This window comes from Misgurnus anguillicaudatus, chromosome 24 (assembly GCF_027580225.2).
Source record: "Misgurnus anguillicaudatus chromosome 24, ASM2758022v2, whole genome shotgun sequence".
NCBI classification, from domain to species: Eukaryota; Metazoa; Chordata; class Actinopteri; order Cypriniformes; family Cobitidae; genus Misgurnus; species Misgurnus anguillicaudatus.
This window is the reverse complement of record NC_073360.2, coordinates 29,324,413-29,338,656: the sequence shown is the minus strand read 5'-3', so window position 1 is coordinate 29,338,656 and position 14,244 is coordinate 29,324,413. Positions and strand designations below refer to the sequence as shown.

The window sequence follows — 14,244 nt, the reverse complement described above, 5'->3', positions numbered from 1 at the left end:
ATGTCACATATTTCTGTTTACGTGTCACTGTCACGTATTTGTTACTCAACTGTTTTGTCCGTTATTGCTTCAGTTTAGGGTTAGATTTACATAAAATGACATCCTTACCACAACCCAACTCTAGCCCTAATGCCAGGCGACAATGGTTTAAAAATCATAAAATATAAAAAAGAAATCATGAAATAAAGGTTGAAACCACATTCTAATGCAAACACCAAATCTAACCCTAAACCGAAGCGTCAGTGGTTTGAAAATACAGTTGAGTAACAAATACGTGACAGTGACACGTAAACAGAAACACGTGGCATGTTCATGGAAAAAAGGCGGAAAATGTGTCAGTGTCACGGAAAACACGCACAAAATTACGTGACTGTAGGTACATAATTTTGTGATACAGGGTTGGCAAAATCTCAATGGTCTGCACCAAAAAAGTGCAACTATTTTATGCAATTAATAATTATAATTAATGCACTTATAAATATGTGACCCTGCCTGTTCAAATCCAGCTAAAGTCATTTTTTGTGATTTACATAAAATCATCCTAAATAATGTAAAGAACATTCTGTAAAATAACCTTGATATCTTTGATATTGACTGAGTAAGACCAAAGATTGAAATCAATGTAAAATAATTGAAATCAAACTCCTAATATTGATAATCAGTCAAAGTAACCAAAAAGATACTTGGGTACCGTAACTAAGTACATTTACTCAAATACTTTCAGAGTTGAGTTGTTTGATCTCTATCAGGATTATATCAAATAACGCTTGAATAATGGTGAAAACCATCCTAACCAGATGGCTGGTGTAGTTGAGTGTATTTGCAAGATTAGATTAGATTCAAATGAATTTCTATTGTATGCATTTAGCAGCTAACCAGAAGAGCAAATAGCAATCTTTGTAAGTGAATATAAATATATGTATACACAGTATACAATAAAGATCTTTATGGAGTGCAATTATGTATAGGGAACAGAGACTAATGCAAATACTGTATCTGTGAGTACAAGATGCAATGACGTAGTGTACTGTAAACAGACCAACTCAATGCAGATTTCTATGGTGCGAATAAAGCAATGAGCAGGCCAGCTCAATGCAAATGTCTAAGAATGCAGTGCAAGTAACGTGCAAAATGAAAAAGTATATACACAAGAAGGCTACATACACAATATGGCCGGTGACCATATAGTGCAAACGGCAATAGAATGTGCAAAATATTAGCTAGGTGTAATTAATGTAAATGTGCAGCATGGAGAGACAGATACATTATAGGTGCATGACCTGCATGCATTAAGAGTGTTGTCTTTTTACAGATAGAGTTAATGTTGCTCTGCATATGTGCAAAAAACCACAAGCTAACAGGAAATGGCTGACTGTGCACAAACACACATTTACAAATAAAGGTTCAGTTGCTTTGCATATTGCCACAGTATTATGCTGACAAAAAGTTCTTCCATTCTTAAATGTTAAAGTAAGTTTTGATTCAGATAAAGGTACAGCTGGTTGAACTTTCTGCTTATGTACAGTTGACTTTTACATCGCCAAAGTTGAATTTTATGTCAGAATCTTGTTTTTAGTACATGCTGTTAAATGCATGCCATTACTTTTAATACAAAACACAAGAAGTAAAAGCACTTGCAGACAACATATGTTTGCATGCATACACAAATATTTTACAATCAACTTGGATTTACAAGTAATTTGAACTATATTGACTAGTGATGAGTTGTTGTACCTCATAAAATAAAGTTTACTAAAGCAAATTCAACTAGATTTTTTTAAGCAACGGCAACTCTTGTCAAGTTGAAATGAGCCTAGTTGATTAAACTTAAAAATGTAAGTGCAAAAACATTTTTTATCACTTGCCATGTTTTTAAACAAGAAGCTAATCGTGACAGCATTCAAAGGTCAATTCCGGCTTTCAAAAGATTTCATTTAAATCTAAACAGATCGCAGATATAAAAGCGTTAGATGGAAAACGTTTGCAATCTGATTTGGTGCTTTTAATGGAAAGGGCAATTGGGGAATTTTCCTACCGTTTATTAGGTTGCGTGTGGTGTGTAAAAGGCTACGGCAACGTGGAAAAGACACCAAAAAAGTGAAGTGTTATAAAACAGGGACATGAGAGAAATGCTTTGCTTGTCTGATTTCAGGGATGCCTTTTTGGGAGGTCAGTCTATAATGAAAGAAGAACAGAAAAACCTTATGTTTGCTGGAAAATGTCACCATTTGCTTCCCCTAAATAATTACACATTCGTTGTTATAAATATAAAGGTAGTACATGTAAAAGTAATTGTACTGGGCCTGGCTTTATTTTTTTTAAAGCAGTACATAGTATTTGGCAGTATATAAATTGTACCGTTTTTTTTCTTTATAATTTAACAAAGTGAAGTACCAAAAGCTTCACTTTCTTGGCTCTTTGCAAATAATTATTTAAATAATAATTAGCTCTTAGCTGAAGTTTGTCAACCATAATATGAAATAAACAGCCGAATGTGATTTTACTGTAGGCAGAGGAGTAACCTAAAAAAAGAGGATTTATAGATTTGGGGAATTCAGAATTGTGACTCATAGAACATGAAATTATCTGTCATTGCCTTATGCGGTTAACAGCTTTCAGTGGATGTAGGCTGTTGGAAATAAATCCGACTTAGCGAGGTACAGTACCCCATCAACACTGTCAAATGTCAACACTGTTTCAGGACACTAACCAAACGCAGACTGTACTAAATATTGACTCTGACATATCGTTCAGTACCTTCCTGACCTTAGATTGAATTCACGCAGAGACGGCAAAGAGAGGGAGGATGCCTCCATATGGTTTTGGTCAGCATTTTCATAACGTGTTTGTTACGCAATCCTACAAACTTGGCAAACCGTCTGTAACTGTGGTTTTAGTGGGTTTGTACTTGAGTATTTTTCTAAGGTCAGTAGAAAGGCCACATTGCCACAACTGGTATTCTCGTGTTGACTGGCTCCATCATGTGGCAACATAAAGTAAGTGGGAAAGAAGGTAATTTGTTTACCTTTATTTGTAACCCAGCTAGTTATTCTTCACATAGCAAATGTAGTTGTTACAAATAGTAGTATATTTATTTTGAGTTCACATTACAGTTAGTAATAATCAAAAATGATCAGAAAATGGTTCCTATATGTCACTGGGGTGGTACCAGTGGCGCCCAATGACTTTTTTTCTGAGGGCGCATGATGTGAAATTCGTCACAACATGTATGTAGCCCGTTTGGTTTGTAATTTCAAAATATGTGTTCTTTGCGTTGCGTGATGCTATGTGCATCACGTGTCTTGTCAAAATAAGTGCCTGCTGCAGACGCGTCTAAAGGGTTTATGATAAAAGAGACGCTCGCGTTTGCCAGATACTCGCATAATCTCATGCGTAATCAGAGTTTACTGTTAAGGGAGTGTCTTGTGTGTATTTTATGTGTTTTGACGCGTGTGCAGCAGGCACTTATTTTGAGAAAACACGTAATGCACATGGTTCAAATCAGAGTTGTATAGTACTTAAGTATTTTTCTTTCTACATAAAAGTAAATTTTCAATTATTCGTATTTTATTAGTGTTTTTCTTTGGAAAACAAACATTCCAAAACATATTATCATAATTTTTACTCCACTACATTTCATTATTTCAAGTTTTTGGTTTATATTTAATATTTAAGTACATTAAACATCTAGTAATTTTTTGTACTTTTACTTAAGTAAAATGTTTTTCGTACTTACTCAAGAAAGTAAAAGTACACATTTTTTATGTAATTAGGCATTAAATCAATTTTAATATGCAATATATAATGAATACACAGTATGATTTTATGCTTTAGAATGTAGTGAACATTTTTTAGTAAAGAAACGTAATTTTTTTCCCAAGACAAACACTCTGATAAAGCATAGATCCTTGAAAAGTGTAACTAAAATACTTAAGTATTATACACCTCTGGTTCAAATGACGCAACAAACACATATTTTGAAAACACATGCAACACACATGACACTTATTTTGAATTTGCGCCCCCTCCAATGAGCAGTCATGAGCCGCCACTGGGTGGTACCCTTTTAAAATGGTACACACTTGCAGCTAAAGGGTTTATATTATAACCCCGAGGTACATATTGATACCAGATGTACACATATCTGTACCTAAATGGTACATCTTTGGACCTTTTTAAAGGGTACTTTTTTCACATTGTTTCTGACAGTGCAGTTTGTTCAAGTTGACATAATTACAGTAATGATTTTTTTAAATTTATTTTCAACAAAAGTAATAATTCCACAAGAACATCATTTATTTCAAAGATATTTATTTCACAACACAATGAAATGGTGGACAATCTTTAATTCTACTTTAAATGCTAAATAAAACATCTTTTAAATAAAACACACAAATTACAATTTGCAATAATGTTTTTAAAGACACAATATTTTAATATAAAAATTCAAACAATATCATAGCAGTTACTCTAAATACTTTATATAAAATATATTTAAAATACACTTAACAAATTCAACATAAAAAACAAAAGTTTATTCCTTTAGAACCCGAAATGGGCTTGAGAACTTACCATACAATCAATACAAATGTTTTTACCTATTGTAGCACTAATCCCGCAAGTGTGCACAAGTGCAGAATATGAGAACAGTGCATTTACTTTTTTATTTATAAATACAGACTTTACTTCGACAGACACTTATCCTTCAAACGAATCATTTGATTTAAAAAAGGCCTTTTTAGTCTTAACCTCCCTGAGAAAAATGTTAAGGATTTCTCCCCAAATTATAATTGGTTAGAAAGTAAGGTGATTTCCCAATAGGTATGGCATTCATCTGTTGTTAGTTCCATGGAATGTGATTGTACGTCCAGACGGATGCTGTCGCCATTCGTCAGATGGACCATTCTGATCAATGAGAGAGATCCTTCTTCATAGCGTTTGACCTCACTCAGCTTTTTCTCCGTTTTTCCGTGCACTTGGTTTCGGAGCAAAATAGCACTTAGCGGTTTTCTGTTTTCTGGATTTTGTGTATAGGATTTTGTGAAGAGGAACTGGGCATTGATGAAGTAGAGGCCACTTATTGTTATTTCAACAGAGATGTTTTTCTTCAGAGCAATGGAGCTGTTCTCACATGGAAAACCGCACATCCAGTATTTGTGGTCATCAGCTGTTGAATTTGGAGAAAAGATTAAAAATATTAAGTTAAAAAACTTTATTTGTTGGCCCATTCAAAAACTTGATGACAGTAGGTGGTATGTGATAAATATATTATGCAAAACATATACTCAAAGAAAAGTCCCAACAGTGGCAGCCGGTGACTTTTTTTGTAGGGCCCACAATGCAAAATTTGTATGTAGCCTGTCATGTGTGTGGTTCGTAATTTCAAAATATGTGTCCGGCGCGTCGAGTGAACCTATGTGGATTACGTGTCTTGTCAAAATAAGTGCCTGCTGCAGACGCATCTAAAGAGTTTATGATAAAAGAGACGCTCGCGTTTGCCAAATACTCGCATAATCTCATGCGTAATCAGAGTTTACTGTTAAGGGAGTGTCTTGCATGTATTTTGTGAACATGAGCATGTCTTTTATCATAAACGGTTTTGACGCGTGTGCAGCAGGCACTTATTTAGAAAAAAACATGTGATGCACATGGTTCACACGATGCAGCAAACACATATTTTGAAAACACGATCAACACACATGACACTCCAAACACTTATTTTGAATTTTGCGTCACTAGCCGCCAAAGGGTCCCAAGCTGTCACTGGGGCATTTACCTTTAAAAAGGTGTGTACCAGGATGTGTACCAATATGCACATTTGAGGTGTTAAAATGAACTCTAGATGCAAAGGTGTGACAGGGTACTGCCCCATTGACAGCTAGGGCCCATTATTTTTTTAACAGTGTAAGATCCATGAAAGCCGTTAGCTTATGTTGTTACTGCTGAAACTGTCTATACTACAACATGAATTTTTAACCTTTTAAAATATGGCCAAGATAAAGATCATTCAGTTTAGGAAATAACGCAGTTTTAAAATCGTAAAGGAAACTGTGACCCTTCCTGTGAAAACCCAGCTAGTCTTACCATCCTACATAATGTAAAGAACAATCTGTAAAATATAGCATTGATATCTTTAACACTGACTGAGTCATAGTTTGAAATCAAACGTTGATGCCCTTAATCTAATATATAGAGACTTAATGAGACTTTAGCCTGGATTTAACAGACAGGGTCACGCATGTTCCATATTTTTACCCTCGTACTATCATTGTTCCGTTTGTGGGGGCTCGAGCTGCCTTTCATCCCACATGTATCTTGCATGAAACACAGGAGGTGAAGTGAGGTCAGGGAAGGAGAGTCTTTTAAAGGAACATTTCCACCTCCTTCCTCGCGCACAGCGCAGCGCAGACTTAAAGACACATACACACACACGTTGGTTATATTTCCACTGATTCACAACACCTCCGCAGTAAACATTTCGCACTGCGGTCACTGTATCTGGTTCATCTCAAAAGTGAGTGGAGGCGAAAAACCTCCACAGACATACGAAGTAGATGACAGCGCTACGATAAAAAATGGTACAGTTTCCTACTTTGATGGAGTAAAGGTGAGACAGCATATAAACTTAAGTAACCTGATTAAAACAACTGTAGTCATTAAAACGGGTGTCAGTTTGAACCTTTGTAGTTATAGTGTTCCATAAAATGCATACAGCTAACCTAATCGAAATTTTGAAAGTACAAATAATCATGCATGTCTGCTGCATTTTGTTGTTTTTTCCTCTGCTTATAACTGTGAAATGTATTGACATTTTTTATTTAGACTCAAGCATTGTGGGTCATTTGTTGGATGTTGTAACTAATAGATCACAAAAAGTACATTTTAATGGTGTGTTGTCCAATTAATTGCTGCCTTCTACTGGTACCCCACAGGGTTGTGTCCTGTGCCCTCTTTCGTTTTCATAATATACTAATGATTGTCAGACTGGCTTTGAGTGGAGCCGAATTATTAAATTTGCAGAGGAGTCTGTGATTGTCTGTCTTCTCACTAAGTCAGGTGAGAGTAATGGTCTAGTGGATACTTTTATTCAGTGGTGTGATGATGACTCATTTTTAAATAGGAATGCTCCTGAAACAACTCTGCAACCGTGTTGCCTGCTGCTGTCATTAAGGGACAAAATGTAGAAATAGTTAAGCAGTATAAATATTTAGAGACTGTATTTGATGATAAACTAAAATTCAAGGAAAACACTGCCATTATGGGAACTTTATTTAGCGTACTGTATGTATTTTCAGAGGAAATTTAGAAGTATTAATATGGATGTTTCTTGTATAAAAATGTTTTATAATTGCTGCCGCCTTCTGGTACCCCACAGGGTTGTGTTCTGGGCCCTCTTTTGTTTTCATAATATACTAACGATTGTCGGAATGGCTTCGAGGAAAGACAAATTATTACATTTGCATACTTTATGTATTTTTAGGGGAAACTTAGGACTTTTAATATGGATATTTCTTTAATAAGAATTGCATTTTTTTAGGTTTTTCCATTATATTTTGTATGGCAACCTCAATGTGAAGAATGGGAGCAGGCTGTGCAGTACAGTTACAATGTGCAGCAAGTTGGGACTAACTTAAGCACTATTAAAAAATCTATACATTAAAGATGACTAGGTAAGACCAGTAATCTGTTCGAATGTCACCCATCTATTGTGTACTGAATTTCAACTGCGTCCCTCAGGTCATTGTGTAAATCAAATAGATACAAAAATTATTTTATGCTAGTGCAATTATGTTTTTAAATGACTTATTATAGATGTGTGTTATTATCATGTTGCTGTTTGGGTATGTATACGGCTGTTTACACAAAGAATTGCCTTTAAGCACCATAAAGTTGAGCAATAAATACTATAAAAAATTATTTAGTCTTATAGTTACTGTATAAACAAAAGGTTCTTTCATTTCAAAGTCACTTTGGAAAAAAGCGTTTGCTGAATGAACACATGTAAATAAAGCTTTAAAAGTACAGTAAGATGTGAACCGTATACATCAGCGACACACTATATAGTAACTGTGGGAAAGGTTTTATGATATTAAAATCACCTTTAGGCCAAAATAAATTCAAAGAAACACATGTCCAACTTCCTCAATATAACAGAAAAGCAAAGACGAAATAATGAGACAACCAAAAGTCCCTTTTGTATTGTTTCTGTGAGATGCACTATGGAAAGTGAGAAAGGGAACGTTTTAGGAGGTAGGGTGCATGGATGGTTTAGGGTTTTGCTTACCCTTAATAAGACGAATATAGTCTTTGAACAACGGCGGGGAACCTAAAAGCAAAAGTGAAACCTTAATATTTTCTCTTGACACATTCAAAGTTGTTGTTTAAAGGGCACAATGACGTGCCAACTTCCCAAAATAAAGATGCTGGCTTATGTCAGTAAATAAATTAAACTTGGACATTATCCATTTAATTCAATGTATAAGTTGAAGTAGTATGGACAGAAATGATGCGTTATATTAAATTCAAAGTCAAAGATTCTCTATTAGTAGTGCATTTACTTACCCTTCAGGCTGGCGCTGTAAGACATGCTGTTTACTGTAAAAGATATGTAATTGTTAGTTTCCTTAAATTATTCGGCATAATTTTACATTAAACTGTACTACTGTTGATTGAAAGAGATGAAAGCAAACCTGATTGATTGGGTTCTTTACCTGTTGTGTTTGTATTTGGCTAATAAAAAACAATAAAGCAAGTTCATTAGTTTATACCTTTACATATCAAATCAATAATCCACAAAGACAAATCAAATAAAAGGCTAATATGCAATTAGTCCTTAAAAAAAGTATCCTCTGAATATCGTAGTTTGAAATATGCAATGCCAATTTTATGTTATAATGTCACATGACCACATGCCGATCTACCTGTTCTTTGATAGCAAGAAATACTGTCATCATCAGAAGACCTGCGGACATCAGGCAGCACCAGCCAATCAGAAGCTGGAACCTGGGGTTATTCGAGCCGGTCATCTTCGTGACTGGCACAAACCAAAAAAATGGTATAAGTGAAACGAAAGATGTATATTTACAGAACGATGTAGGACAAAGCCTCCAGATAGCCTAGTGACCTAAATGCATGGACTATATTACCATACAAGCCTTAGAAAGCAAAACATCAATGAAATGACACCACAAGATACAGTACAGTATATTCCCAAACCTGTTTCAACAACTTTACATTCCTCTAATCCAAAGCTACTTTAATGTATACATCATGCATGCGTGATTGTGGAACATCATGTATATATGGCTAAAAAAAGCACCTCCCTCTCTTCTAAGATAGGTGATTTCCCATGTTGCCCACAAAGATACCCAGGCTTTAAACACACAGGTAAGTAAAAAACAAACTATTGAGGTCTACAGTTCTTTGAAATTAGACGTTTTATGTAATACAATAAAGTAACTGTATTCCAAAAGGAGTGTAGCATTGCATTAGCAATACACACACTGTTATAAATGCATAAATGTAGGCCTATAATTTAGTGTCACATTAAGCAAAACTTATTAGTTCTTAAAAAAAAAAAAATGCATTACATCACACAGATGCCTGTTTTAAGCAGAACCTCGTGTGAATTTCCTAAAGGTGTTCCAAAAATAGCCCATTGTCACCTAACAGTCACTTCTGTACAAGATCTGTAAGCGCATGGCTTTAGATGAAACTGATTAACTCATTATATGTCGTTTCTCTTTGAAGCTTTTTGTTGACTAATGTGTTCAGTAATGTAAAAAGTTCAGGAATGGGGTGGAGAGGTGTAAAACTTAAGGAATTGTTTTTTTAGGAAGTCCCACTGAACAATGTCTATAATGGTTATGGCTTATTAAACTCATAAAGGATAAGCATCTTCCTTCCTGTGTACTCCAATTGCAGAACCATATGTTTGTAACTGCAGACCCCAATTTGCAAAATAAAAAAATAAAAAATTATATATATATATATATATATATATATATATATATATATATATATATGTGTGTGTGTGTGTGTGTGTGTGTGTGTGTGTGTATATATATGTATATATATATATATATATATATGTATATGTGTGTATATATATGTATATATATATATATATATGTATATATGTATGTATACTTTATATATTACAATATAAAGTAATCAGAACAAGAGTCAAAAAAGCCATTGGTTGAGATTGAGAAAGCTAGACTTACCTTAGTGTGTGCTGTAGTGTGAAGTGCGACTAAGTGACTGAATAAACGACAACAGTAGACATGGTCTGTCCCACAGGGTTTCCCCTTTTCTTGCTCACATTTTATAGCACTGGACATTTTCACTAACTGTGTGTTTCTCTCACTCTCACTCAGTCTCTCTCTCTCTCTCTCTCTCTCTCTCTCTCTATCTCTAACTCTGTGTGTGCTTTTCACTGCCTTCTCTGTTTCTCGCTGTGGTCGTGATCGTGGTTGGAAACATAAGAGAAGGTAAATGGTCAGAAAATCATTGAACATTAGACAGAAATGAGGTATGAAGGGGGCAAACGCGATAGGAATTTCTCAGTGGTCCTTTTCAGGGGCTTTACTATGAAAATAAATAGCACGATGAAGCATCTCTAAACCAAATTATGGAATATGCAAACTCTCGCTTTCACACATCTAAGATAGGAGATCAGTGGTATGATCTTTAATCAAAATGAAATGAGTTTTCAATTAAACAATAGGTGACACTGTCTATAAAATCCAGGCTATGCGTCTATAATCTAATGATATTAGGAGCATCGTAGCCATGAAAATTAAGAATATTTTGTATAATAATGAAATTAAATCGATTTCACTCTTTGTTATGGCGTTTCTCAGTCAATACTAAAGATATGAAGGTTACAAATAAAAGACCAGTTTTGTGTATGTGTGTGTTGATTGTGGGGTGGATATGGTTGCATGTTTACGCTGATAAGTGTCATGTTTTTTCACCTAGATCCACTGCATTTCTTCTTATGGATGTGTTTCACTTGGGACAGTCCCAATTCAATAGCATGTACTTTCCTATGAAGCCATTCACACCACATACTCCTACACAACAACCCACACAAAGACAAACATATGCATGTGCTGTCCCGTGAACCTTCTTTAGAGTGATTTTGACTGATGATCTTAACAAACCCTTCCTGCATCGACAGCCAGACTTTATTCCAAGGACATGTGCAGGTATCACCTGAGCTCACCTCTACGCTATTAAGAATAAAGGTGCTTCACGATGCCATTGAAGAACCATTTAAAACTGAATGGTTCCATAAAGAACCTTTAGCAAACGAAGAACCTTTCTGTTTCACAAATGTACTTTGGATTACTGAAAGGTATAAAACAAATGGTTCTTATAGACGGTTTCAGCGGTAACAACATAAACAAATGGCTGTCATGGAACAAATGTAACTTCCGATAAACTCTACAACGAATCAATAACATCAAAGTCCTTTTAGATTAGTTTGTTTCTGATAACAAGCTAAATAAACAACAAGTTCATATTTCATAGCTAAAGCGTTTAAAAAACGACACTAAGCTAACGTTAAATGTGTACTATAATGTATACAATGTTATCTACAGGTCAGCTGCCAAACCTTACATAGTGGTGATTTATGATCTCCCCTTGTCTTTTGGAAACCAAAACATTTGTTATATTCAACAAGGTATTTGTTCCAGATTAGCCACTGCCGCCCCATATAGGCCCTGTCCCAAATGGCACACTCCAGACTTGTGGTCCTCCTCAGAGTCCACACTTTGATGACATCACGTAGTCCAGACTTTAGGGACCCTTGATGCGAGTCCATGTGGGTGCACCGGAGTTGTATTTTGGGACAGACTTGAGCATCACGCCGGAAATAGGTAGAGAAGTTGCCCGTCAGTGTGAACTCCTCCCTTCCGTCGCCTGATTGGTCTGATTGCCCTTTCGCAAGGACTTCTGGGTTGGCAAAGTGCTTGAAACCTGCTGCAGTGCGGGCTTCGCTGAAGACCGCATCAAGGGGGCAAAGGAGGCGCTGATGAGCACACTTCAAAGCGTAAAAATGACAGATGGGACACCCTACGTACTCGTAGACTAAGCGAGAACGCGCAATTTAAGGTCACAAGACCGAAAGTCCACATGAAGTGCGCCATTTGGGACAGGGCCTTCATAGACATCCATTCTACACCTAACCCTCCCTGTATTACGAATATGGATAGATATTTTTGAAAGGGTCGCACAATTAAGACCAACTATAATTATTGCTAATTATTTTCCCTGATATTGTATTTACAGTTATCATTTTCATGGTATACTTGATGCTTAGTTAACAACTAATGCCACCGTGTAAAAAATGTTTTCAAATCTTTCAGTTACAAGGAGTTGTTGACATGTTTGAAAAAGTTTTTGTTTTAGGCAACAAATCAGTTTTTAAGATAATATAAGGTTGGATTTGGTTACTTACACACTCAACTTTATAAAACACTTTTTGTCCAATGAAAACATCAAAACTGACAGTGAGAGAAAAAAAGCACAGATTGCTCGGCCCTGTGTAATTGTGTAAAGTAGGTGTGTTACTATTAACCCCATGTTAGTTTGTGCCCTACTCACCTTTTGTGGTATACTATGTATCTTTGAGATACTAATATGTACCCTTTAGGTACAAAGGTGAAGTTTTTTAAATTGTGTGGTACCCCAGTGACAGCTTTTGCTACGAAAGGTTATTCACAGCAATGCCAGAGGAGAAAGATTTTTGGTTCCCCAAGAAACCATTTAGTGGAATTTTCTTAAAAGAACCATTACTTCCTTAGCTTTTTGTAAAGAACTTTTTTACTACAAAGAACCTTCGTATGTTAAATGGACACTCCACTATTTTTTGAAAATATGCTCATTTTCCAGCTCCCCTAGAGTGAAACATTTGATTTTTACCATTTTTGGTACCGATCTCTGGGTCTGACGGCACCACTTTTAGCATAGCTTAGCATAATCCATTCAATCTGATTAGACCATTAGCATTGCGCTCAAAAATAACCAAAGAGTTTCGATATTTTTAAATGTATTTTTTTAAAACTTGACTCTTCTGTAGTTCTGTAATGTTATTACGCAGCGCCCGAAAATAGTCCCCTTGGTTACTTTCAATAGCAGGGGACTATTTTCGGGCTCTGCGTAATATCATTGCGCCTGCTGCAGCCATGTTACGGCAGCAAAGTCCTTGAGTATTACGCCGGAATGATACACGCTAAAAAATATTGGGTTGTTTTTAACCCGGGACTGGGTAACTATAGGACAGAACACATTTCTGGGTTGGGGTGGCCCAAGTGGTGGGTTGTTTTGGCCCAACTGCTGGGTTGTTTCAACATGGTTGATTAACAATAACTCAGCAATTGGGTTAAAACAACCCATTATTTGGGTCAATTTAACCCAGAAATGTGTTCTGTCCTATAGTTACCCAGCCCTGGGTTAAATATTTTTTATTGAGTGTATAGTTCCTAGCCACATCGGCCTAGAAAATTGTATCTCGGTCTTACCCCTTCCCCTTACCTCTACCCCTTAGTTTTGCAAGTTCACTTGAGAGTAAGGGCTATCCCAATTGGGCCTTACCCTCACGTGAACATGCAAAACTAAGGTGTAGGGGTAAGACAGAGAGATGGGATTTGGCTTTAGTACACAATGTGACTACAGAAGAGTCAAGTTTTAAAGGGATAGTTCGGCCAAAAATGATATTAAACCCATGATTTACTCACGCCCAAGCTGTCCGAGATGCATATGTCCATCGTTTTTCAGACATACACATTTTCAGTTATTTTAGGAAATGTTTTACATCTTTCAGTTAATTAAATGTGAAGTTACGGGGTCCACGTTATGAAGATTACCCTCAGAAGTACTTTGTTTATCATCGTGAAGCCGTTTGGATTTATTTTGTAAAGGATGGATGCACATTTTTTGGACTTGAAGGTCGTGGACCCCATAACTTCACATTTGATTAACTGAAAGATCTAAAAAAATTTCTAAAATAACTGAAAATGTCATCGTCTGAAAAATTATGGACATGTGCATATCAGACAGCTTCGGGGTGAGAAAATCGTGGGCTTAATATCATCCTTGGCCGAACTATCCCTTTTTAAATAAAAAAATATCGAAACTATTTCCTTGTTTTTTTGAGTGTGATGCTAATGGTCTGGTCAGATTCGGTGGATTGTGCTGAACTGTGCTGGGGGTGGTGCTGCCAGACCCAGAGAT

At 35.9% G+C, this 14,244-nt stretch overlaps 1 protein-coding gene across 2 annotated transcripts; it reads right to left on the bottom strand.

Moving 5' to 3' along the window:
• Positions 1 to 4,350: 4,350 nt before the first annotated feature.
• lta (lymphotoxin alpha (TNF superfamily, member 1)) lies at positions 4,351 to 12,533 on the bottom strand. Of its 2 annotated transcripts, XM_055197027.2 has the most exons (6): positions 10,227 to 12,533; positions 8,922 to 9,034; positions 8,691 to 8,730; positions 8,563 to 8,595; positions 8,285 to 8,326; positions 4,351 to 5,167 (listed from the first exon to the last, which is right to left on the bottom strand). In XM_055197027.2, exons 2-6 carry the CDS (start codon positions 9,024 to 9,026, stop codon positions 4,785 to 4,787), a joined length of 603 nt encoding a protein of 200 aa, XP_055053002.2. In that variant the 5' UTR covers positions 9,027 to 9,034; positions 10,227 to 12,533; the 3' UTR covers positions 4,351 to 4,784. The 2 variants fall into 2 exon arrangements, with proteins under 2 accessions (XP_055053002.2, XP_055053001.2); XM_055197026.2 differs by lacking the exon at positions 10,227 to 12,533 and having other exon boundaries at positions 8,922 to 9,722.
• Between the last annotated feature and the right edge of the window lie 1,711 nt (positions 12,534 to 14,244).

Bases quoted from the DNA above. Each gene is read 5' to 3' on its own strand.
- lta (XM_055197027.2), bottom strand. From the start codon at position 9,026: ATGACCGGCTCGAATAACCCCAGGTTCCAGCTTCTGATTGGCTGGTGC. The intron at 8,731-8,921 runs GTAGATCGGCAT...GTTTTTTATTAG, and splicing joins TTCTTGCTATCAAAGAACAG to CCAAATACAAACACAACAGG. The intron at 5,168-8,284 runs GTAAGCAAAACC...CAAATTCAACAG, and splicing joins CTATATTCGTCTTATTAAGG to CTGATGACCACAAATACTGG.